The sequence below is a fragment of the Rousettus aegyptiacus genome, unplaced genomic scaffold (genome assembly GCF_014176215.1).
Source record: "Rousettus aegyptiacus isolate mRouAeg1 unplaced genomic scaffold, mRouAeg1.p scaffold_m13_p_3, whole genome shotgun sequence".
Taxonomy (NCBI): Eukaryota; Metazoa; Chordata; class Mammalia; order Chiroptera; family Pteropodidae; genus Rousettus; species Rousettus aegyptiacus.
In genome coordinates, this window is record NW_023416306.1 from 121,750,674 (window position 1) to 121,778,042 (window position 27,369).

The 27,369-nt window shown below is 36.6% G+C and overlaps 2 protein-coding genes across 3 annotated transcripts in view; one reads left to right on the plus strand and one right to left on the minus strand.

Moving 5' to 3' along the window:
- The window catches only part of USP8 (ubiquitin specific peptidase 8), a 62,372-nt gene extending 48,668 nt beyond the window's left edge, over positions 1-13,704 (plus strand). The window contains exon 20 of the mRNA XM_036238778.1: positions 13,373-13,704. Within this exon, the coding sequence (XP_036094671.1) occupies positions 13,373-13,396 (24 nt within the window). The 3' untranslated portion in view covers positions 13,397-13,704. The remainder of the gene's footprint in view (positions 1-13,372) is intronic.
- On the minus strand, positions 2-26,729 carry USP50 (ubiquitin specific peptidase 50). 2 transcript variants are annotated; one of them, XM_016128613.2, is made up of 7 exons: positions 20,941-26,729; positions 19,308-19,502; positions 18,841-19,036; positions 17,172-17,381; positions 15,536-15,678; positions 13,786-13,918; positions 2-1,071 (listed from the first exon to the last, which is right to left on the minus strand). In XM_016128613.2, the coding sequence occupies exons 1-7, from the start codon at positions 20,991-20,993 to the stop codon at positions 880-882; spliced, it is 1,122 nt and encodes a 373-aa protein (XP_015984099.1). In that variant the 5' UTR covers positions 20,994-26,729; the 3' UTR covers positions 2-879. The 2 variants fall into 2 exon arrangements, with proteins under 2 accessions (XP_015984099.1, XP_036094676.1); XM_036238783.1 differs by having other exon boundaries at positions 15,536-15,681; positions 19,308-26,729.
- Between the last annotated feature and the right edge of the window lie 640 nt (positions 26,730-27,369).

Genomic DNA, 27,369 nt, shown 5'->3' on the forward strand with positions numbered 1-27,369 from the left:
TCTGTAAGTGTTCTGTCTTTAATTTTATATTATCAAACATAGGATAGTAAAACTATAAATTTTATACACATACACACACTCTATCCTACTACATTGACTTGAAATTTAGTTCATTTATCCTGGTGGCATCAGGACTCGATTCCACTCTTCTTTCAAGTTGACCCAGAACTGCATAGCATTGCGATTCTCAGAGTTGGGAGTCAAATGAAGAAATAATAATACCCAGACTCATTCTATCAAGAGTAATAGAATTCTTAGGATTAAGATAAAAAGGGATAGGAGTTGGGTATGATTGCAAGGCGAACTGCATTATGAACCACATCTTTACAAAGTGATATATTAAAAGGGATAGGGGAGCTCAGAATTTATCATTTATCTTAGAGATTCAGGTGCCATATATGAAGCCAAAAATAGTCTATAAAAATAAGATTCTAAAGGTGCTTCTGAAAGATGTCACTATTAGTGGTCTCCCAGGAACAAGATGAAAAGATGAGTTTTTAATTGTGAAGTTGACAGTTTTTTGTGTTCCTCAATTAGTCTAAGATACTTCTAGTTCTTTGGCTAAATTATCTGATTAATTAAATATTTTCAGATCACATGCTTTAAACTCAAAGAGCCACTTGAATAAAAATCATTTTGGTTTAACTCTGTGAAACACCTTTGGAAAATAATTTGTTGCATTGCACTATTTTCATGCCGGCTTTTTCAGTATGCCATGACCCATCTTCTTCGCTAGAGACTTACCTTATATAAGGTTGCATAATATGCCAGAAAGACTTTAAAATGTCAGAGATATAAGTAAGTTGCAAGAGTTTAATGACAAAGCAAACTGAGTACCAGTTTCTGATTGTTTTGCAACTTTCAGGAAATACCATTTTCCTAGCTCTTGCATTTTTGGATAGGTATGGAAAAGGGTTGGCAGCTGTAGAACAGAAGATACGCTGTAGCGGTTTGAACTGAAGTTTCTGGAATCTCACTGACTCGCGTGTCATCAAAGCTAAACCAGGTTTGGGTCACTGAGTTCTTGCAGAAAGCAGTGTAGTGGCCGCCATCCAGATCACCAAAGTGGTTCTAGGGGAGGAAGGAATGTCAGACTGAGTATTCATAAGCTGATATGCTTAACTATTAGAACAAAAAAGGGTCAAGAAATACTTTTCGTAATTGTCCCTTATACTAAATGAAAAGGATATGATAATTTTGTTTAATCATACATATAGCCTAGCCTCTTCTATATTTTTCATTTTGTTGAACTGCTTATATATTGTACCCTTTGACTACGTAATAGAATCTAAATGAAATAGGATAGTATTTGACTAACTTTTATCACTTAATATTTACTAAGCACTTACTGTTCATAGACTTATTAAACATTAAAGGCAATTTAAAAATAAGATAGTCATCTTTCCTGAATGAGCCCGTAGTTTAATTTTGAAGAAAGGCTTAAATAGACATGAAAAAAAGACATTTCATATTGGAACAAGACATTTAAATGACCACGTGTTGCTACTATACAGTTTGAGAGCGTTGTGTGGCAACAACACCCTCAACCACTTAGGGTCCAAAAAAGAACCTGTTCCATTCTCTTTTTCCATTGTCTTTTCTAATTTAGTAAAGGAATGTTTGAAACAAAGACAGTGGAGAGCCTCACTTCTCAGAAGGTGGTATGGTATAGAGCAGGGATTGACAAACGATTTGCCCTGAGCCAAATCCAGTTTCCTGCCTGTTATTGTATGGCCTGTGAGATAAGAACGCATTTTATATTTTTATATGATTGAAAATATCAAAATATTTTATGACGTGAAAATTATATGAAATTCGAATTTCAGTGTCCTTAAAGTTTTATGGGAACACAGCCATGCTCATTTGTTTATGCTTTTCACTGGCTGCTTTCACACTACAACAGTAAAGTTGAATAGTTACAACAGAGACTATATGGCCTGCAAAGCCTTAAATATTTACTGTCTGGCATTTTATAGAATAAGGTTGCTGACCCCTGGTGTAGAAGGAAGAAAATGGTTTCTTTCTTTCTTTCTTTTTTTTTTTTTTTTTTTTTGTAGTCAATTCTGTGAATTCTGCTCTAATACAAAGGAAGGACCTTTAGAAAGTTATTTAACCTTTCTGAGCTTTAATTTCCTCCATCTGTTTAAATGACATAATAAGACCTGCCTTATATAGCTATTGTCAGGTATCATATTATAGAGCCAACATAAGCAGGTACTTATTAAATGTTCCCTTAGACCTTTATGTTCCTCGCCTCTTCCCTGACATGTTAGAGAAATATCCCAAAGCTGACAATAGATGATGCAGGTTCTTGTCGTGAGCTGACATGCTTCAGCTTCTTTATTTATAAAACGGTTCCCAAAAAGTGTGATGTAATTTGAGAAAAACAAAACATCTAGTGGATAGGTAGTGCCCAAATAAAGTTCTGAAGTAATCAGAACACAGCTGGAATATTATGTTCATTTTTGATAATTTAATGTAAAAACAAATTTTAAAAAATGACAGAAAGTGAAATATCTTGTGCAGAGAATAAGTCATTCCTTCAAACTTGTTACAGTGTATCTGCCTTCTCACTGGTTTATACTATCTGTGTGGTTTCAGAATCTTCTGAATTTAATGTGAAGTATTTTGGGGGTGCTAGGCAGAAGGAAGAGAATTACTTTCTGGATTGATGCACCTTAATTCAGGCTGCACAGGATACCCACATAAAAAAACCCCAGCAATGTCAAGTTCACAAATCACAATTACAAAACACACAAGGAAATAATTCACCATAAGAGTCAGAAGTTAATAAATAACAAGACTAAACCCCCAAGGATTTTAGATAATAGAATTATTAGAGATTACAAAGCATGTTTAAAATTATTATAGATGTATGAAAAGGAAGCTAACTTTAACAAAAAAAAAAAATACCTCCAGAAATGAAAAATGTACTACTTGAAATTAAAATTTTAGTGTAGAGAGGCAGGTCCAAGATAGCGTAGGAGGACACTGAGCTTTTCATCTTCTAAGAACAGAACATATACCTATATTTAGAGCCATTCATCGTGAGAGACAACTGAGGGTCAGTCGAACAGCTTCTGCACAATAAAAGAGACCACACAGAGAAGGCGGAACCACAAGAGCTCTCCAGGAGTGGAGGGACCGTGACCAGAGGAACCAGTGAGCACCTTTGTTTGCATTTCCCCTGTGCTTAGAGAGTAGGCGGGAGTCCTATTCAGGTGCTCTGGCTGACCTGCAGGGCCTTTATAATGCAACCCCAGCTGCTTCTCCTGAAGCTAGGGACAACAGGACAAATAGAGTGCCATAGTACATGCACAAGACCCCTCCACCTGGAGATTGATCCCCTGGTTTGGCAGGGCACTGCTGTGTGCACCCACTAGGCTATGTGTACATGTGGGGCTCCCCTGCCCAGGAAGTGGAGGACTAACAGCACTGCAGCACCTGCAGTGGAGCTGCCCCTCCAGAGAAAGTGCAGAGACAGGGGGACAGGTTTGCCCTGCCCAGAGAAAAGTGTGGAACTGAGTGCTGTGATGTGCACACACAAGGCTGCTCCATCTGGAGAAAATGAGGAACTAGGGGGCTGCTACTGTGAGCACACACAAGGCTGACCTGCCTGGAGAGGGTGCAGAAGTGATGAGGCACTGCAGTGTGAGCGCATGGCTACCCCAACCAGACAAAGTGCAGAACTAGCAAAGTACAGTGAACACAGAGCTGCCCTGTCCCAAGTTTGGAACTAGTATGATACTGTGAAATGCGCACAGGGCAATCCTGTCCACACCTCGCTTGGGCAATAGACAATTGAAGCAACAGGGTCCACCAAGCACAACAGGCAGTTCCACCTGGATCAGAAGGTCAAGGAAAGGCATACGCATTAGACTACCCCACCTCAACTTCTTTCTGGCCACAGATAGCCAGAACAATAGGAAGATACCACATGTATGTACACTAGGCTGCCCTGTTCCGGACCCAATCCTTCTGACCAGGAGGCACACCAGGCACCACACGAACCCACCCTGATTACAAGTAGCCTGCCAAAACCACCCAGCACACGATCTATACAAAGGATACTTTTTCAAGATTGGGGGAGAGAGCTACTTCATCTAACTCATAGGAACACAGAAAGTCAAAACAAAATGGGGAGACAGAAGGTATATGCCCCAAATAAAGGAATAAAAAAAAGGGGGGGGATAATTTTTCTTGACAAAGAATTCAAAGAAATAGTAATAAGGATGCTCAACAAACCTGAGAGTAGAATAGAGGACCTCAGAGAGAACATCAACAAAGGTTTAGAAAATATGATGAACCAATCAGAGTTAAAGAATACAATAACTGAAATGAAAAAGACATTAGAAGGAATCAACAGATTAGCTAGTACAGAATAGATTAGCAACCTGGAAGATAAAATGTGTTAGTCATTCAATCAGAATAGCAAAATGAAAAAAATTTTCTAAATTGGCAATAGCATAAGAGACCTCCAAGAGAACATCAGGCACGCTAACATTTTCATTATAGGAATTTCAGAAGAGAGAAAGAAAGGAAGTATATTTGAAATAATGGTGAAAATTGTTCTAATCTGGGAAAGGAAACAAACATCCGGATCTAGAAAGCATAGAGACTTCCAAACAAGATGAACCCGTAGAAGCCCACACCAACACACTGTAATTAAAATGGCAAAAGTTAAGGATAAAGACACAATCTTGAAGGCAGCAAGAAGGAAATGAGCCATAAAAAAGGGAAAAACCCCATAAGGCTATCAGCTGATTTCTCATCATCAAATTTACAGTCCAGAAGGAAGTGACAGTAAATAACATGCTGAAAGAAAGTAACCTACAACCTAGAATACTATACCCAGCACTGTTATCATTCAGAATTGAAAGAGAGAGAAAGAGTTTCCCAGACAAGCAAAAACTAAAGTTCACCACAACTAAACCAGCTTTACAAATAAGCAACCATGAGCCCAGCACAAGTGGTGGCTGACCTCGCCTCACATCATGGTACCCACAAAAATGTCTTAAGCCTCGTACAAGAGGTGGCTAGCTGCAGCACACCATAGTCTCAAGTGCTTCCAAGCTCATCACAAGCTGCAGTCAAACACAGATCACCTTGGAGCTCCTACCAAGAGTCCACAAGCCAGGCACAAGTGGAAGCTGACCTTGACCTGTACCAGAGCCCCTCCCAAGAGGCTCCAGAACCAATACACCTGGTAACCAGCTACAGATCACACCAGAGCACCACCTAAACGACTCCACAGGCAACACACATGAAGGGCAGACGTGGCTGGCACCAGAGCTCCAATAAATTGACTCCTACTCCATGGGGTCAGCCCCTGCACAACAGCTCATCCACTGTAGTCACAGCCAGCCCTCACAGCCAGTCAGCCTGAGAGTCAGCCCCACAAACAGATGTGCCAACAGAAATGGAGGTTCAACTACAACAGAAGGGCACACACAATCCACATAGGGGACATCCTGGGAGCACCTGGCTCAGGTGACCAGAAAGACTGCACTATAGACCCCACAGGACACCTTCTACATAAGCCTATTCTGTCAAGACTGGGAGATACAGCACATCTACCTAATTCATAGAAACAAACACAGGGAGGTAGCCAAAGTGAGTAGACAAACATGTCCCAAATAAAAGAACAGGACTAAACTCCAGAAGAACTAAATGAAATGGAGACAAGTAACCTACCAGATATAGAGTTCAAAATCCTGGCTATAAGGATGCTCAATGAACTTAGGGGAGGAATAGAACCCAGTGAGAACTTCGACAAAGAGAAAGAAAAGAGAAGAAAAGGAGAAGGAAAACATAAAAAAGAACCAGTCAGAAATGAAGAATACAATATATGAAATGAAGACTACATTAGAGGAAATTAAGTACAGATTAGATGAACCAGAGGTCCAAACAGCAATCTGGAAGACAAAGTAGTGGAAAACATCCATTCAAAACAGCAAAAAGGAAAAAAATGTCAAAGATGAGGATAGTTTAATGGACCTCTGGGACAACATCAAGCATACCAACATTTGCATCATGGGAATACCAGAAGGAGAAAAGAGAGAACAGGGGATTGAAAACCTCTTTGAAGAAATATTGATAACATTTCTGTACCTGGCAAGGGAAATAGATATACAAGTCCAGGAAGTGCAGAGTCTCAAACAAGATGAACCCAGAGATATCCACACCAAGTCACATCACAATTAAAATGCCGAAGGTTAAAGACAAAGACTCTTAAAAGTAGTGATAGAAAAGCACACACTTACATACAAGGGAGCTACCATAAGACTGTCAGCTGAACCAAACTCGTATCCCAGGAATAAATCCCATTTGAGCCTGATGCATAATCTTTTTAATGTATTGCATAATTTGGTTTGCTAACATTTCATTGAAGATATTTGCATTTATGTTCATCAGGGACATTTACTTATAATTTTTTTTTGTGTGTGTGTGTGTGCTGTCTTTTTTGGTTTTGGTATCAGGGTAATGCTGGCCTCATGAGTTTGGGAGCTTTTCTTCATCTCTGTGGCCATCTAGTCTAGGACTTTGGTTTCTTGTGATGTTTTTGATTAGTTATCAGTCTGTTCAATATTCAATTTCTTCCTGATTCAGTGTTAGAGATTGCATGCTTCTAGAAATTTATCCATTTCTTCCAGGTTGTCCAGTTTATTGGCATATAATTGTTTGTAGTATTTTCTTATAATCGTTTGTATTTCTGTGGTGTCAGTTGTCACTTCTCTTTCATTTCTGATTTTACGTGGGCCCTCTCTTTTTTTTCTTGAAGAGTGTGGCTAAAGGTTTATCAATCAGTATTATTTATCTTTTTAAAGAACGAGCTCTTGGTTTCACTGATCTTTTTTTTTAAATCTATTTTGTTTATTTCTGCTCATATCTTTATTATTTCTTCTACTCACTTTGTGCTTAATTTGTTCTTCTCTAATTCTCTTAAGTAGGTGTCACGTTAAGGTAGGTGTAAGGTTAGATTATTTAAATTTTTTCTTGTTTCTTGTGATAAGCCTGTATTGCTATATGTTTTCCTTACTAACCAAAGCAATCTATGGATTCAGTGCAATCCCTATTAAAATACTAATTGCACTTTTCACAGAACTAGAACAAATAATCTTCAAATTTATATGGAACCACAAAAGACCCCAAAATAAGAACAAAGTTGGAGTTATCATGCTACCTGATATCAAACTATACTACAAACCTATAGTAGTCAAAACAGCATGGTACTGGCATAAAAATACACACATTGATCAATGGAACAGAATAGAGAGCCTAGAAATAAACCCATAGCTACATGGTCAATGAATCTATGACAAAGGAGGCAATAGTATAAGATGAGGCAAAGGCACTCTGTTCAATAAATGTTGTTGGAAAAACTGGACAAGTGTGCAAAAAAAAAAAAAAAGAAACTACACCACTTTCTTACACCATATGCAAAAATGAACTCAAAATAAATTAAAGACTTAAATGTAAGACCTGAAACCAAAAAACTAGAAGAAAACAGGTAACGATCTATTTGACATCAGTCTTATTAATATCTTTTTGTATGCCCCTTTGAGCAGGAGAAACAAAAGCAAAAATAAACAAATGGGACCTCATCTTCTGCACAACATAGTAATCCACCAATAAAACAAAAAGACAACTTACTAAATAGAAGATATTCACAGGTAATATGTCTGATAAAAGGTTGATATTCAAAATATATAAAGAACTTATACAAATCAATAAAGAACTCATACAAATCAATAATAATAAAAAAAGACAGTCTGACTAAAAAATGCACAGAGAACATGAAGAGACATTTCTCCAAAGAAGACATACGGGTGGCCAACAGACAAGGAAAGTTGCTCAACATCACTAATCATCAGGGAAAAGCAAATCAGAACTACAATGAGATACCACATCATTCCAGTCAGGATGGCTATTATCAAAAATTCAACAAATAACCAGTGTTGGCAAGCATGTGGAGAAAAGGGAACCTTTGTGCACTGTTGTAAATTGGTGCAGTCACTACGGAAAACAGAATGGAGATTCCTTAAAAAACTAAAAATAGAACTGACATGTAACCTAGTAATTCTACTTCTTGGTATTTATATGAAGAAAAAAAAACACTAATTTGAAAAGATACATGCAATCCTAAATTCAGTACAGCATTATTTATAATAGCCAAGAACTGGAAGAAATCTAATTATCCATCAGAAGATGAATGGATAAAAAATGTGATACCCACAGGTGCACACAAACACATGCTGTGGAATATTACTAAGCAATAAAAAAGAATGAAATCCTGCCATTTGCAACAACATAGTTGGACCTAATCATTTTATGTTAAATGAAATGAGTCAAAGACAAATACTGCACGATTTCACTTACATATGGAATTTTAAAAATATCAAGACAAATGAACAAACAAAACAAAAACATATTCTTGGGAGAAAAATTGATAGTTCTCAAAGGGTAGGAGGTTGGAGGAATGGGTAGAAAATGTGAAGGAATATAGTCAATAATAGTGTGATAAGTTCACATAGTGACAGGTGGTTACTAGATTTAGTGTGATGATCACCTCATAAGATATATGAATGTTAAATCATTGTACTCTACACCTGAAACTAATATAACATTGTATGCCAACTATAATAAAAAATAATAAAAATTTAGTGTAGAGTTAAACGTACATAAAATTGGAGAATGAATAAACTAAAAATGAAACTGAGGAAATTACTCTGAATGCAGTAGTGATGGAAAATCGAATGAGTATATCTCTAGTATATGTTCTGGAATTGGAAAATAGAAAGTATAAGAGAAAAACAATATAACAAGGGACAATGACTGAAAATGATTAATGGAAGACATGAATCTTCAAATGTAGGAAACACAATGAACCAAGGGTAAATAAAAATAATACTACAGAACAATACAAACAAAAAGAAAAAAATCTTAAAAAGCAACCAGAAAGAAAAGATTACCGCCCCCCCCCCCCCACACACACACAGAATGATAACCTGATGGTACAATTTCTCCATGGCAGCCATAGAAACCAGAAATAATAAAATAGCTTCAAAATGATGAAAAGAAATAACTGTTAATGTAGAATTTGATTTCTAGCTAAATTATTCAGGAATCAAAGTGAACTAAAGATTTTTTCAGTTAAAGACTAGAGAATTTAGGATCTTCACTGAAAGATCTACTGAAATAAGTACCACACGAATAAATGAAATGAATACAGATGATAAACATGATAAAAGCACAGTTAACAAAAAAATTTGGTAAAGATCCTGTTTAATCTAAACCAATAAGAACTAGAACTAGAACATAGTAAAAACCATGTTAAATAATATCTACTTCAGAGGAACCTGTATATATAAAAATATTAAAGCAAAAATGCTGGAAAATGATAATAATGGGTCATCAAAGTTATAGAGTTGTATGATCCTTTCATTTGTTTGAGAGCATGATATAGGGATCTTAATTAACTTAAGGCTTTAAATCATGTATGGAAACTGAAGTTTAAGGGTAATTGCAAAAGAAGCTAAATAAAATGTGTAATCTCAAAAGTTGTAGAGGAAAAGTAAACTAAAGAAAACTATCAATTTATTAGTAGGCAAGAAAAAAGGGAGAAAAGACTAAAGAAATCAGATTAACATAAAGCACACAAGAGACAACAGAAACAAATCCAAATTTATTACTAGTTGAAATATATAAAAATGTACTAAATTTACTAGATGGAGATTGACAGAAGTGTAAAATCTAACTTCTGCACTATCATTCGGAACTCAGGTTGAATTTAAAGGAATCAGAAAGATACAGTAGATAGATGCTATCAAAAGAAAGATGGAGTAGCTATATATGCATCAGTTAAAATGGAGTTCAAGACAAAAAGCATTATAAATGATACTAAGAGTGACTTTATAATAAAAAACATTTAAACACCGAAAAGTTTATAATTGTAAAGCGGTATGCACCTACAAAATAGATTTGTTAAAAAAAAAATTGACAACTTTAAGGAAATTTTGACAAGTTTGTCATCATGATGGTATATATTTACTACATGCCATTATATTATCTATACTTATATATTATAAATATATTTATGTCTAAAATAATAAATAATGACCAGATTGTATTTATCCCAGCAATACAAGAGTAGTAAAATTAGGAAATCTGTAAATGTAACTGACCATATTAACAGATTAAAAAGGGTCCAGGGAAGCTATAGCATCTCAATTACCATGGAACAAAAGATTTAATAAAATTCAATACCTTTTACAAACATGCACAAAATTGTTAGCAAACTGGAATAGAAAGAAGTATCCATAACCTGATAAAGTGTAGCTACTTAAAATTTACAGCAAGCATCATTTTTTATTATTCCCTTTAAAATCAAGAAAAGGATATTTTAACACATTTCTATCAACTATCAATTAGTCAAACAGTTGAAAAAATAGTATAGAGAGAGCGTTAAACATCACAAGCTTAATTTCCATGACAAAGAACCTGGATCCTAATAAATGAAATACACAAGTCTCAACAAATGTCGAAGAATTACTTTCAGAGAGATCATAATCTTTGGACATAATACAATAAAATTAGTAGTCAAGACAAAAAAATATGCCCTTGAATTCCCATACTTTTGGAAAGTTTTTTAAAAAAACACTTCTAAGTAACTTTTATAGCAAATAAGAAACCATCACATAAATTTTAAAACCTTAGAAATAAACAATAATGAAAATACTATATCAAAACATGGGATGCAGTAATGTCTGAGATTGTCTTAAAAATAATATGGTTTGTATTTTTCTATATGTGTTTTACTTTTACAAAAAGTTTGTTTTTAAAAAAAGAAGAAATAGAAATCCTGAATAGATCTATAATGGCTAAAGAAAATTGAGCCAATATTTAAAAATCCACCCACCAAGAATAAAAATTTCAGGACCAGATGGTTTTTCTGTTTAATTCTATTGGACTTTCAAGAAGCAAGTTATTTTTATCTTATACAAACTGTACCAGAGCACAGAAAAGAATGGCCAACTCATTTTATGAGACTAGAAAAAGGCTGATCCCTAAAACAAAACAAAAAAGGACAGTATGGGTAAGTTATGGTTTAGTTTCTCAATTGTGTGAATAGATATAAAAAATGTAAAAACATTTTGAACCAAAAAAAAAAATCAAATAGAAAATCAATGTCGTTTGCTACATTAATAGATTAAAGGAGAGATTTAGATCGGTTGTCCTCAAAATATGGTCTGGGAAGACACACACATATATATTGACAACGTGTTTCATGTGTTAGCTAATGGCAATGCATTCTATAAAATTGTTTGTAAAAGCAAAATGCTGGAAAGAACCTAACTGCCCAGCAAGAGGAAAATGATAGATAGATAGATACAATGGTTTACTAGAAGCAGTTAAAGTGAATGCACCAGAGCTAATGTATCAACATTAATATCACAAAAACCTGGAGGGAAAATAGAGAAGAATGTGCATGGCATGATACCGGATATATAAAACATTCAAAAGCAATTATACATAACATGTATAGACACAAACGTGTGACAGAGGTATGAAAGAATGCTTAAGATTAATACACTCCCACTTCAGGACAGCAGTCACAACAGGGAAGGGAGCAGAGTGGGATCATTAAAGATGATGCACAGGGGCTCGATTTATCTATAGCGTTTTGTTCTTCACATCAGTGGAAGGTAATGTGAAGACTCATCATCCGTTTTCTGTGCCTAAAATATTCCCTAATCTTAAAAACAGTTTCTCTAGAAACCAGTCATTTGAAGAGGATTGAAGGAAGTAAATAATGTTTACTGTATGATGATGATTTTCAAATATTTGAAGGGACATCACGTAAAAGAAAAACAATGAATGTGTTCTGTTTGCTAACGTATGTACAAGCATTTAACTATAAAGCCACATACATATTACTATTACTAGTTCAGAGAACAGAATTGGGTCACACGGATGAAATTACGAGGAGGGCAGATGTGGACCCAGTATAGAGACATATGTTAGCAACCAGAGGCAGCATAAACGTAATAGTGAAAGCAGGACATTTGGAGCCTCCCTGCCTGACTTCAGTCCTAGCTGTGCCCTTAGCGGGCAGTATGAGTGGGGCAGGTTGTTTAAGCTCTCTGTGCCTCCTTCCCATTCTGTAAAATAAGGATAATAATAGTGCCTACCCTCATAGGGCTACCAATGATCATTAATAAAGTGCTTAGATCAGTGCCTGGTACACAGCAAACACTACAAGCTTGTAAAATAAATCAAATCTGCCAGATAAAGAGCCTGCCTGGTAAAGCAGCATGCTCTTCGAGGGCTCATGGAAAGGCTAAATAAAGCTCTATTAAGGGTGGTATAGAGGTATCCTTCCTTTCTGGTCTAGATGAATACTTCTCAAACTTCAGATGCCTTTGAAACACAGTGGGGGCTTGCAAAAATGTATGTTCTGAGTCAGTAAGTCTGGGGTGGAGCCTGGGGCCTGAGATCCTTTATTCTAACAGGTGTTGACAATGCTATGGGTTTCCTAGACTACGCCATGAATAGCAGGGCTCTTTATGGCCTTTCCCTGTGGCCATACATATAGTTTCAAAGATGCCTAGTTCTTATTTCTGATTAACGGTCAATCTGCAGTAAATTCTAAATACATTTATCTTTCAAAACCAACTTTTAACCACTCCATTACCTAACGATTTGAACACTAAACGAATTAGGAATTTATAGGCAGTTTAGGGTGACTTTATATACAAATGAATATCTTTTCATACTATAGATAATTATATAATTTTTCTTAAACAGAAACACTTATAATGAGAAATTAAAACAGTAAAATAGAGGGGAGGCAGTTCCTGTATCATTTTGGAATCCATGTCAGATTTATATTTGATGTGACAAAGATGATGTCTATGTAGATTTCCAAATAAGGGAGTGAAAGAAGGAAAACCGTATTTGAGGGCAGAAAAAATTAGAATGAAGAAGTAAGTCATTATAAGTAAGAAGAAGTGAAAAGAAAAAGAAGTGTCATTTTTTTTTTAAGTTTGAAGGTATGATTCTGAGAAATGTTCAAGAGAAAGACCAGTGGGATTAATATTTTATATTAATTTAACAGTAAGTTGAATAGGCAAATTAGACTCCGTGTATCAGAGGACTCTGGTGAATCATCTTGGGCCCTGGGAGGAGCCCCGCTCATCTGATATGGACACGGCTGGACCTCCAGTTTCGAGCTGAAATATGAGTATGTTCTGAAGGAACACCGACGCAGAACAGAAACCCAGAGAATGGTTTGGTGCTTGGAGAAGACTGATGTTGTAGGGAGTTCTGGATGATTTGGTCTGAATTATACTCTCTGCTTTCTTTCCTTCAGGGAATCCTCGATGATGACAGTTGACATAGAGCCAAAGGGAAATCTCAGTGAGTCTATGGCTGTTATGTACCCAGTGTTGGGGTTTTTGGCCACAGAGTGGCTCATGATGATTCAACATAAAGCTATTGGAATAAACTTCTGCTGCCCCCAGAGCACAGTTTACAAATGTTCCTAGATCTGAAATGGCCACTGAGTAAAAGGAAAGTGAGGTGACCGTGACCAGGACATATTAGTTTTTCATAGCTCTACTTTTTGAGGTTGAAGAAGGGAGTTTCCAAGATCTATGTTTTGTTTCAAAAAACAAACATGTAAGAGAAGTCAAGAAAAGATAGAAGAAGTAGGCATTTAAGCAGATAATTCTACAGTTTTCTTTAAATTTGGGTTATTTTAGATAGTTTTAGTATTCTACTCACCACCACTGCACAGAGGTTATATTTAGGATGTTTCCGAAAAATTGGACAAATGTAAGGAGTAAGATCCAAGTTAGTGAGTGGGTAATGAATATCTGTTCTCAATTTCCTTTTTGTTGTACCCAAGATGTCAAACCTGGAGAGATAATAAATGTGTAAAATATAAAATAAGCTTACGATCCATTCACGAGTGAAGTTTGCATACTTGGATAAATTCCAAGTATAGTTAAAAGTAATTTCTTAGAAAGATTATTTGGTACAAAACCTGTACATAAATTTTTTTTTCTTATTTACATATATTTAGAACCTCCACATCCAAAGGTCTCACCAAAACTGAGACTGGAGTGGACCAGGAACTGGAATCAGGGCATGAGACAGTGTAGAGTCAATCTAGTGGGAAAAAAAGAAAAAGAGAAAGCCAGGAGCGAAACTGGAGAAGTAGAAATCACAGTGATAACTTCCTGGAGATTTCACTCCAGCTGATGCTGTACTGTTCACTCTAACCAAGCTGACTCAGCGTTCCTTATCTTGATTCCAGCACACATTGTCTGGGCAGTGTCCTGTCTTCCAGCTCTGAGGTTTTAATATACTTAATAAGATAAAATTTAGTGAAACTGTTGTCACATCTCTAGTTGTTATATAGATCAGCAGATCCCAAAGCTGAGCTCACATGAGAATCACCCTGGAGCTTCTTTAAAAGTAATGGATGATATAAAATTATTGCTAAATTTCTTGGGCATGATAATGGTATAGTGATTATGTAGGAGAATGTCCTTATTCTCAGGTGATACATGCTGAAGTATTTAAGCATGAAATGTCATGAAATTTGCTTCTAAATTCAGATGGTTCCACTAATAAAATGGAAAGGAAGGAGGGAGAGACGGAGGGAAGGCAAAAGGAACAGAGAGACAGAAAGAGAAAAGAAATGTGGCAAAGTGTTACCAACTAATTAAGATTTTAGGGTATATGGGTATTCATTATACATATTTTCAACTTTTTTGTATATTTGAAAACTTTTTAAAATAAAAAGTTTTATTTTAAAACTTTTGGCTGTAAAAATTAAAATAGTGATGCTTAGACTCCACCTCAGCCCTGTGGAATCAGAATTCTCAAGGCTGGAGTCAGGGAATTTATTTTTTAAAAGCTCTCAAAGCGAGTGCCAAATGTCTATCAAGAGATGAATAAACAAAATATGATATGCACACAATGGAATATCATCCAGCCACAAAAAGGAATGAACTTCTTTGGCAGATGTCACAACAGGGATGAACTTTGAAAACATGCTAAGTGAACTAGGCCAGCAAAAAGGTTAAATGTGTAATTCCACTTACACGAAGTACCAAGAATAGGCAAATTTATAGACACAGAACATAGATTAGAAGTTGCCAGGGGTTGAAGGGAGGCAGAATGGGTAGTTATTGCTTAATGGGGTACACAGTTTCTGTTTGGGGTGACGAAAAAGTTTTAGAAATAGTGGTGATGGTTGCGTAACATAATTATGAATATAATTAAAGCCAATAAAGTATGCACTTAAAATGGTTAAAATGGTAAATTTCATGTTCATATATTTTACCACAAATTTTTTTGACTTTTTTTTTTTTGGCGACATTGGTTAATGATTTTACCACAAAAATTTTAAATTTAATGTAGTATATTGAATACCACTGAATTGTGCAGTTTAAATGGATAAATTATATGTGAATTATATCTTAAAGCTGTTCAAAAAAATCTCATAAAATATCAAAATCCATACCTTTTTAAGTGAAAGATCATTATTTTTGGTGCTTTGGAAATACTGGCCCTCACAGCTGTTTCTTGCTTGGTTTCACAAAAGGAACAGTAAATTTGGTTGTTCCAAGTCAGTGTGTCTTGTTGGAAAAAACATTGGAGACAGTCCTGCTGAGGGAAAAGCATTTGGTGACCGAATTGGATCAACTGCAATCTGGAGTCTGTTTATATTAGAACTTCAGAAAAGCTGTAGAAATATATTCCTTGATGCTTTCTCAAAGTCAACAGGTCTGGGAAATACCAGTATCATAAGGTGCAACCTGGATAGGTGTAAAATCTACTTTGCAAGAGAGGTGCTTCTTTCTCGCTTAGTTCCTGAAATGGATCCAAGTGCCCATCCCCTTCTAATCTCTTAATCAGTATTTTTAACGTTTCTGGTGAATTTCAGAATAATATTAACTGCGCAGTTTCCACTAACCAAGTCAGGCAGCTGTTTTACATTATCTCATCACAGAAGTGATCTGCTTATTGAATAATGATCATATCTCAATGTTTTGAGGTGACCCATAATAAAGACAGCGGAACAGAGAAAATTAGGTCACGTGCCCATAGAAAACATCTTCAGTGTAGCCAGGCCTCCCAGCTCTGCAAACCATTAACCTAAAGAGGAAGAGGAGCACAGATTCTATTTTCAGTGGACATGTCGCCAGATCATGTAGAGTCTCCGCAATTTGATTCCAGCAATCTGTAGCAGTTTGATCTGAGAACAAGTCCAGTTCTGCATACATAGTAACATTCTATTCTCCAATTCTGATATGTGAAAACTTTTATTTTATTATTTTATTATTTGTTTGTTTGTTTGTTTATTTTAGGTGAGGCAACCCTTGGTTGACCTCACAGATTGCAAAGACCTTGTCAGCTTATAATCCCTTATTTTTTTATTCTTTACACCTACAGCACCTGGTCTTCCTAGGTTGAAAACTTTTAGCAATGAATGTGCTTTCATAATATAGGAAGAAAAATGCAAGTGTGTATTATTCTGCGAGGAAACATATTTGCCCCTGCCTCCTAACTCTTCCTTGCCTTCTACCACCACCACCCTTTCTGTTTACAGATTTCTCAGTACTACGGTGAAGGAAATTCAAGAGGTAAATTAAGGCACCAGATTCCATTCTATCTTCCCATTTGAAAGCTTTTGTCTAAAACATAAGAGCTCAAGATGAGTCAGAATCCTTTATATCTAGTTCCCAAGTCGAACCTACTTACCCATTTGTGATAAGGGCAGGCTATACCTTTTTTTTTTTTGGCAAGAAAGTTTAAATCCCTTATATGTACCAAGCCATTTCAGTACTGAATAAACTCCATTTATTTTTTTCAGTTTCACAGTGAGGCTTTTTTATTGAGTACATTTAGAAATACATCTGAATTCACAGTAACTTTTGGCTGTATGTCACTTTTCTATAAAACATTATCATCATTATTATCAGCATGTGATCTAATTTTCTCTGTTCCACTGTCTTTATTATGGTTCACCTCAAAACATTGAGATATGATCATTATTCAATAAGCAGATAATGTTTATTGTTAGGAAACAGCGCTGAGAAAATCCAGGGCTGGGGTAGAGCAAGACAAGAGAAGTATCCAGGAGTAAGAGTCCGTACCTGAAGAGAGCACTCATATTCAGATGGAATGGGGAGGGAGAGGATGGTGAAGACTTCATTCTTGTAGGTGCAGTTCTCACACTTTAAACACATGATACTATAATTGAGCTGCCCTTCAAACAGCCGGGTGATGATGGAGGACTCATTGGCAGTCATCTTCCTGCAGCATCTTGGAACAGATGTTTTCTCATAGGCCCTTCTTCGGTGGTACTGAATCAAGGAAGAAATTTGTCCCAGATCAAATTCCTGAGGCAGCTCTATTTAGCCGTGTAGCCTGAATCTAGCTCACACTCAGGAACAGCTTGGCCGGAAGCACATTCTGACTTCTCAGTGATGTTACAGCCTCAGTAGAATATACATATGGAAGACTCATTAGCTCCACGGTCATCTCTACTTTGAGGCAATGCACACCGCTCTACTTTGGCTTGCTTCTATCATCACACATTGCTGCCCAGGTCTTCTACCCTGATGATACTTTAATGCCCTAAAGTCCAAGTTTGATCTTGGAAACAAGAATCCTAATTATTTCAGACTGGCTGACTGTGAGGACCTGTGTGATTTTACTGACCACAACCCTTTCCTCTGGCTAAATAAAGCACTGTGTGAATATCTTATTAGACGTCAAAATGAAAAATGGAACTGAAGCTTACAGATGAGAATTATTAATGACTATAGTTTGTGATCTTTTATGCTAAGTATATCCTGGATGTTACCTATGAGGTAAGCTAACATCAGCACAAAACCACTGCATAAAGCCAAAGATGTGTCTTTGGAGAGTGAAGGTCCCTAATTAATGTTGAAGGCAGTGAGTCTTGAAATAAAGGCAAAACTCTTAGTAACTGGAAATTTTCTGTATTGTTAAATGTATGTCCTAATCCAATGAAGAACACAGGTTAGGCATGTTTGATATGAAGGTGTTTGTGGTGTAGATCTGTCCTTTAATACCAAGCTTACTAGTTTCTTGGGTTCATAGTTACCAAGAACATTTATTGTAAGTTGTAGAGTTCTACATGTTACATCTCATGAGGAATATATTTTATTAAAATATGCAATTTTTACTTTATTTATATTTAAAAAAATGTTTTTAGCATTAAAAACAACTTATTGTAGTTTCGGTGTAGTTCGTACATTCCTGTGGTAGCTTTTATTCGCAGGTCCCTCGCTCAGACGTGCTTGTGTGCAGGTTGGGTGTTTTTTGTTGAGTTTTAGATGTTCAGTTTATTATTATTTCAAGGGGAGAGATCTGGGGACATCTCTCACTCTGCCATGCTTCTGATGTCACTCCTCTTGTGATTTACACTTTTAAAAGAGTCCATGCAGATGTTATTTGCAAAGGGAACTACATGTTAGTGGTCCCAACCTCTGCCTACCACTGGAAATACCAAGTGAGCTGTCCCAGAAGATGGCCCCAGACATTCTGACGCAGTAACACTGGAGTGAGGGTCATAAAACTGATGTCATAAACATCCTCCTAGGTGATTCTGATGATCAGCTAAGTTTGGTTCATATAGACCCATTCAAATACTAACTTGAGTGTTCCACAGAGAACCCCCAGTACCTATGCTTGGCTCAGGCAGGCAATATCACTAAACAAACAAAAGAATGAAAAATGAAAGTTGCCGATAGAGCTGAAGTTCTATCCTGTTTCAAGGCCATTAATTCCCCTTACCTTTTTCAGAGCCTCATGAAGTTCATTCAGGACATAAATCAAGAATTCCTGAGCATCCTGTTGTGTCTTTTTCATAAGCGCTGGGTAGAGATTGCCAAGAGCTGATCGAAATATTTCTGGTGAGACACAGTCTGAGTCTCCAAGCCACATGTCTGTCATCACATAGGCAAAAGCAGTGGCGACCTCACTGTAATCCCTTGGAAAAAGGAAAGGGAATGTTTCTGGCTGATTTAATGGGGGAAAAAAGGCACCTAAAAACTGAAGCATATGGCCATCAGAACAAAAACAAAGCTGCATTAATTTCTGGGTGACCTTCCTGCTTTTACCCTAGAAATGGTATCTGGGATGCTGCAGTCTCTACTGACTCATTTAGCCCTTAATAGGGATTCCAGCGAATTCCTTCCCTAACCTCACCTTGGGGGAGCAGAGGAAAGAGGCGGGCCTGCGGGGGATGCAAATGGTCTTACTTTTGAAGAGCAGTAATGTACTTTCCAGAGAGAAAGTACTCCACCAGCGGTGAGATGCTGCAGAGACACTGTAAGATGGCATTCATGTAGCACGTGTTCCCCAAGTTCCTCAGGCCGGTCACACCCTGGAAGTGGGGCTGGTTCTCATCAGCCTCTTTAGCTGGAAAGGCATCATAGTGATCTGTGCACTCTGCGCTGTGTTGGTGCCACGTGGAAAGAAAGGCAAGCATTTCGAGGGGACAAAATATGTACAAATGACAATAAGGCCCTCCAACCTCATGATACAAAGAAGAGTTCTTAATAAGACTTCTGTTAAATGAATTCCCTACTAAGGACAAAAGTATTCAAACCTGGAGTCTAAAATTGCATTTCTTAGCCCAGAACTCTTTGAACAGTGCCGCAGCCAAATAAGCAGAGATAAAAGTTTCTGCCTAAAACCAAAGCAAGAGGACAGAAAATATCAGCCTTTCAGAATCTGAGACTTGCTTGGCTAAAAATGCAGACTTTCCCTCTAAATAACAAAGTATTTTCTTTTTTCTGGACAAGTTATTTAATTTTCATTAGTAGTAATAATATTAGATAGTAGTTAATAATGATAGCCATCTTGTATTACATTTTCACATTTAATTCTTTAAACAATTCTTTGGGATAGGTATAATTACTTTTAAATCTTGTGTTATAGATATCATGTTTAAGTGGTTTAGTCATTTGCCCATGTAATATATTTAGTGATGTGCAGCGCTTTGTAAAGAAAAGAAATATTTATCTACCTACCTACTGTCTAAGAGTTATTTGGATTTATTAATCATATGTTAAGAGAGTGTGTGTATATACATACATATATATAGACAGAGCATAGCATATACAAGTTATATACATATATTAAGAGCATGTATGTATGTATATATGTATACATACATATACATATAAAAACACACATATACATAGAGGAAACAAGAGAAAGAGCATAGACTTTGTAAACAGACCTTAGTTTAAATTCTGACTCTGCCGCTTAACTGCTTACATGGACTAGGACTCTCATTCCTTCTTCTCATCTATAAAACAGGAGTACTAATATCTGTCTTATACGTTTGTTGTTACGATTAGATTAAATGATGCAATGCGTGTGGCACAGAATACAGTTAATAAGTGATAATTTAAAACATTTTTAAAGAAGTGACTAAGATGTCCTTAACACTAAGCTATAGAATTAAAGCATCCATGTGAATCACCAGACCTGCACAGAGTTGGGAACAAAACTGTGGGCTCTCAAGGTTCTCTCCACAGAGCTATTACACCAGAAAGCCCAGAGTCATTGTCCTTTAGGATTTGTCTTTCCATCTAGTGTGCTTAAAATTGGGTCTCCATGAGATGGCTACCTCACCTCAGTTCCTCTACAAATCTGTCACTGTTGCATGGATGGTCATTTTCACTTTTATTTACCAATGTCATGGAGGCCCTGGATTGTCTGTCACTCTTTAGGATATCTATTACCTAGATACTACGCAACATCTTCCCTTCCTTTGGGGGGACTTCCAGTGGGTCAAAGCTGGGGGAACCCTTCCAAATGTGGTATGTATCCCTGCCCCCCTAGCTGAGCTTATCTAGAAAGCTGTAGTAGATAGAAGCTCACAGAACATAGTAGATACCGAAGTCATCAGCGGGCAAAGGCCGCTCCGAAGTCATTTTGGTGAAACCACGGTGGGCTTTTCACTTCTCTTTAGGAGCGACAGCTAATCCTTTCACCTTCATTTCTCTGAACCTGTTACTTTGGCTCTTTTTGTTTGTAATAAATGATTTATATGTTCTTCCCTCCCTTTTGGTAGCTGCAAACTGACTTTTATCCGTCCTTCAGGTACATTCCAACTTGGATTTTTATGCATCACAATCCTTTCCATTCCAATATTCTAGCCTGTTGCCATGAGTTACTGTTACTTGGTTGCTTGAAAACTTTTAGCAGACTAGATATCAAAGAATGAACTAAATATATAACACCTCTTGCTCCATCACTCAGCTCCTCTTATGTACATGTATTACACACATACACCGAATCAGTGACTATTATGGCAACCCTGCCCACTTTGGGCACTCATCCTCCCTCCTTAATTCAGAATCTGTAGTGACTGCACCACTCCCAGGACCCGGGGGACTGTTTCTCACCCTGGGGAGGAAGGCAGTTGGATTTTGCTGCTTCTAAAAACACAGCATTGGGATAAACTGGACTATTTCCCCTCGTGGTCATCAATTATAGTGCAAAGGGAGTGCACATGTACACACGCGTGCGCACACACACACACACACATACATACTCATGCACGTGCATGCACACACATAATCCCACTAGCAGCATACAGGGCAAATAGTTTATCATAAAATAAAAGCCGAGAAGTAGCAGAGCACACACGAGCTCCTGAGCTCTCATTTTCGTTACAGAGATTCGTGCTTAAGAAAGCTCTTCGGTCGACAGGCTCTCCTCCCAATGCTCTATGTAGGTGAAAAGGGGTCAGAGAATACAGGCAACCATGTAGCATGAAAGCAGCCTGACCGAGGAAGAGGTCTTGTGAGAGTGGGGAGCCTCCGGAACTCCAAAGCTGGTACCGGCCTCTTCTTCCTTGGCACTAACTTAGACTCTGTAGGGAGTAGGTAAAGAACGAGCCTTTAGGATCAATCCAATCTGTCTTTTCTCAACTCTGCATCAAATAAATGAGGTAACAAAAGAAAAAAGGTTTTCAAAAATGTCAAGAAAGACAAAGAAGGCTGATAATTATTCTAAGTTAAAAGAAACTACAGATACAAAACAATTAAATATAATACTAATACCGGAATGAATCCTGGATCAGGGGAAAAAAAAATGCGATAAAAGGACACTATTGGGACAGTTGATGATATCTGAATATGGATTATATAAAGTTTTACACCAATGTTGAATTTTTATTTGAAAAATTATAAAATTGTACTGTTTATTAAAGAGAATGTCCTGGTTCTTAGGAGACACACTGATGGGTTTAGGGGTAAAGAGGCCTGATATCTGCAACCTGCACTCAAATGGTTCAGGAAAACACCCAGACACACATGAAGAAAGGAGGGAATGGGGAGTAATAAAGCAAATATGAAGCAAATATAGCCAAATATCAGCCAAATATTAGTGGATCTCAGTGAAGGCGTACCGGAGTTCTTTGGACTATTCTTGCAACTCTTCTCAAAGAGAAGAAAAATGTCTCAAACTAAAAAGTTAAAAAAAAATGTAGTAGATATACTTGTAATATGGATTTATTGCCAACATACAGAACTGGTAAGAAAAAAAAGCAAGACAACAAAGTCTGCCTATAGTTGCGCACCTCCTCTATGTCCGAATGGTTTTACAGAAAAGAACACACACACATACACACACACACACACACACACACACACACACACACACACACACACACATGCTCAGGCTACACAAAGACATTAAGAATAGTCATTCTTTGACACCTAGATAAGGGATCCTGGCAGCTAGAGGTACGGACTCTTGCAGCTATTTGATATTTGGTATTCGCAGTCTATTTACGGAAGTGCTTCTTGAAGTCACCTTATTGGTGGTTTGGCAGAACTTGAATCCAATCACCCTGCTCTTTTTGCAGTGAAGTTCTCCCAAGTCCTTCAGTTTCTCCTAAATCAATGGAATCTTGTTAAAATTTCATTTTGTTTGATGCTTGGAGGTAAAAATACAATTCATATTCATGTTTATCTTATATCTAGGAAATTTTCTAAACTTAAATCTAATTTTAAAATAGGTTTTTGGGTTTTCTTGAAACACATTCAAATCATCTACAAAAAAGTCTTTTTTCCTTTCTGATCCCTGTGCCTTTTATTTTTTCCCTTTTTAACTATCTCATCCAGTAAAATGCTGAATAGAAGAGGGTAATGGTAGGTATCCTTAGTGCATTCTCGAACTAAGAGGAAAAGCTTTGAATAATTCGCCATTAGTATGATGTTTGTTAAAAGCAGTTTTTTTAAGAGTTGTAATCATGAATGGATATTGAGTGTGATCAGGTTTTTCTGTCTTTTGAGATAATCATGAAATTTTTCTTCTTTATTCTGTTATTGTGCTTAATTATTGATGATGGTCATATATTTAACCAATCTTCTATTCCTTGAATAAACCTATCCTTGTTTATGATGTAGTATCATTTTCAAGAATTGGTGGATTCTATTTGTTAATCTTTTGTTCAAGATTTTTTATGTCTAGTCATGAGTAAGATGACCTATATGTTAATCGCCACAAAATCAGTGATTTAAAACAACACATATCTGTTATCTCATAGTTTCTGTAGGTCAGAGTCCAGGCATGGCTTAGCTGGGACCACATGTTACATTTAGTTGTCACATTTCATCCAGGTCCTTCAACCTGAAACAGTTCAATGTATCTCTTCCCCTTTCAAGAGCTTAACACATTTGATGATTACTGTACAGTTATCTTGAAGAATATCCCTTAATTTAGGTTTGTCTGATGTTTCCTCATGATCAGTTCACATTATGGATTTGTGGTATGAGTATCACAGAAGTGCTGCTGTGTTCTTATTGCACTGTATTAGGTGCTACGCAACTTTGATTTGTCCCAACACTGGTGACGTTAACTGTAATCGCTAAAGTGGGATCTGCCAGGCTTCTCTACTGTAGTTACTCTTCTCTTTTGTAATGAGAATTTTGTAAGGAGGACTTTGAGCTAAACTTTCACACTTGTTTTAACATTAATCAATGTTGCTTGGCTGGATTATCACTATGGTGGTTACCAAATGGTGATTTTTCTAGTGCTGTTATTCTAACTACATTCATCAGTTGGTACTCTACTATAAATTTTCTCCTTTCCCCATTTACTTACTCTTTTAATCAGTATAGTTTCATGAATTCTTACTTTATTCAATGAATTAGAATCTGTTATAATCATCGCTTATTTTTTATGTACAAATTGTCTCAAGGACAGCCAGCAGGGGCCCCTTCAAGAGATTTTCTGTATCCGTTTGACACGCCTCCATCATTCTCTAAGTACTTCCTTACTTTTGGGCACAGCAAGATCTTCCAGACTTACCTTGTACCTTTCCTGCACCAGTTCTGGTCACTCGTTTCTCTTAAGAGCCTTGGTTCATTTTAGACAATAGTATTTAGAACGTTATATCTGAGAGAGAGGTGTATTCCCTATCTCCCATTACGTTCAATGTTTCCCTATTTGATCGACCACTCTGCATGTAAATAATCCTTTGTTGCTGCCAACCCCCACCCTCACCGCATCACATCACACAGACACCATCTCCATCTTGCTTCTCTGACTCTCTGGGCCAGGTCACATCTGCCCCACAGCAATCGGAGGGCTACCCCGATTGGTCTCAACTAATGGCGTTTAAAATTGTGAACAAAGAAGAAAGGAAACCTGGCTCTCCTTGTTATTTTTTGCTTCTCTAGTGGATTACCTTTTTTTGAACTTCTCTTCACCTCTCTCAGACTCTTTTGTTTCCTTCTAAGTGTCTAGAAGTTATACATTGTTTTTTATTTTTCTATTTATGTTTAAATATTTTGACAAATATACATTAGCTCTTGTTAATGTATTTGGGTGCAAGGTTTGAATAGCGAGGGATACCATACTGACCCAACCTATTTGGTTTCTAAGCTCTAAATTGCTTGTAATGAGTTCATGTGAAAATTCTTTACCTCCTGCCCTCACATAGTTCAGGTCAAGATAGCAAGGGTTATTTTTCAATTAATGTCAAAAATTCCTCTATCTTTACCCAAATAGATAAGACCTTCAGTATGTTTTACTATCATGTCCCCCTGAATCCTCTTTTCACAATTTTAAAACTCTAATCTACCTTAAAGAATTATACCATGTATAAATGTCAGCAAGTATTTAATTTTGTTCATGAATCTTTGCTCACCCATCTTTTATCTCGTGTCTTCCTGTTTAGATCCTTAACATTTTCCAAAAAATGGCAAACTTTCTGAGCATGCCATCAAATGGCTTTCAAAAGCCTCTCTTTTCTTAACAATATTGCTTTGCTCCCCTTAGATACTATATGATAGGTGAGAATTCTTGTATGATTTTTTTCCTTTGAAAATATAGTTTTGCTCTTTATTTGCAGTCGCCAAAATGTGGCATTAAGTGGGTCCTTTTATTTATTTCCTCCCTTCTAGGTCTTTCATTTTGGAACTCCTATTAAACAGTTATTCTCTCATTTATTAATCCAGACAGTATTGTGCATCGCTTTGTGCCAGTCACTGTACTAGGTGTTAGTGAATAATATACAAGTCTTCACCTCCATATAGCTTACAATCTGTTCATCACTTGGACTGATTCTGTCCAACTCTTCCCACTTATTTCCCATTATTGTGACTTTCTTACACGTGCACTTCTATGACTGAGTACCTGTACGGTCACTTTACTTAAAGTTCTCTTAATGTTTTAGTTTTACATTTGTACTCATGGCTACATTTTACATCTTTTTTTCCTAACTTCATTCATAAAGGGTAACCTAAAAGTGCCTTAAAATGTTGAAATAAATGTGGAGCCAGCTTATGTACTTTGATTTGCATTATACACATCTACGTATCTCTTAAGTATGCACTCATATTTTAACTAAAGATCATAAATTCCTTTGTAAAGAGAAAAATCACTCAGAATGTTCTCTGTTCTCCATCATGTCCTCCTCTCTTCATTGGTATGTCATTGGACAGAAGGTAGCATAAAGAGGCCTGTGATTTAAGTATCTTTATGTGTGGAATACTTAACTCATTGAACCATCACAACAATGTAAGAATTGTAGAGAGGCTTGCTCAATTAGCTGGTCACTCATGGAATAAGTGGCAAAGCAAGAATGAGAATCCAAGTCTATCCAGCTCCATTTTGCATTGCAGTGTATATGCAATAGCTTCAGAATTGAAAGGCACATAGGATGCTGTAGAATATATCAGTACTTCCTTTTTTATTGCTAGATAATAGTCTATTATATGGATATACCATATATTTGTGTTTATCGGTTAGACATTTGGGTTGTCTCCATTTTGGGGGGTGTTATCAATAATGCTGCTATGAACATTCATGTACAAAGTTTTGTGTAGAAATATTTCCAATTCTCTAAGGAATATACCCGGGGTAAAATTGCTGTCATATGGTTTTTCCATGTTTAACCTCTGAGGAACTGCCAGACTGTTTTCCAAAGTGGCTACACCACTTAAATTCTTACTGGCAAAGTATGACAGTTCCAATTTCTTCACATCGTTGTACAGCACTTATCATCTTGATTCTAGCTATCCTAGTGGGTGTGATGTGGTATTTCGTTGCAGTAGTTTTTATTTGAATTTCCCTGATGGCTAATGACGTAGAACATCTTTTCATGTGTTTTTGGACTATTTATGTCTTCTTTGGAGAAATGTCTATTCAGATGTTTTGCCCAGTTTTAAATTGAGTTGTCTTTTTATTGATGAATTGTAGTTCTTTTTACAGGTCTTTTATCAGATATACTTGCAAAATTTTTCTCCCATTCTGAGTTGTCTTTTTGCTGTTGATGGTAAACTTTGAAGAACAAAATTTTAAAATTTTGAATTTCAATTCATTCTTTTTTTTGGTTGCTTTTGCTATTGGTGTCATATCTAAGAAACTATGGCCTAATCCAAGGTTACAAACATTTACCCTTATGTTTTCTTCACCTGGGTCTTAACTTTAAGTTTCTGATCTATTTTAATTTTTGTATATGGTGTAAAGTAGAGGTTCAACTTCATTCTATGTATTTAGCTCTCTAGTTTGTTCTAGAACAATTTACTGAAAAGACTTTTTCCCCATTGTTTTGGCACCCTTGTCAAAAATCAATTAATCATAAACTTCTGGACTCAATTTTATTTTACTGATCTATATGCTGTTACACACAGTCTTGATTACTGTAGCTTTGCAGGGAGAGGAGGACCTTAATAACCTTTTTAGGTAATTGTGGATATTCTTATTTGAGACAACACACAAGTAGTAGTTTTCTAAAGGTGAACTGCAATTTAGAATCTGAAAGTCTATAAACTTCTACTCTGCTAGATCTTC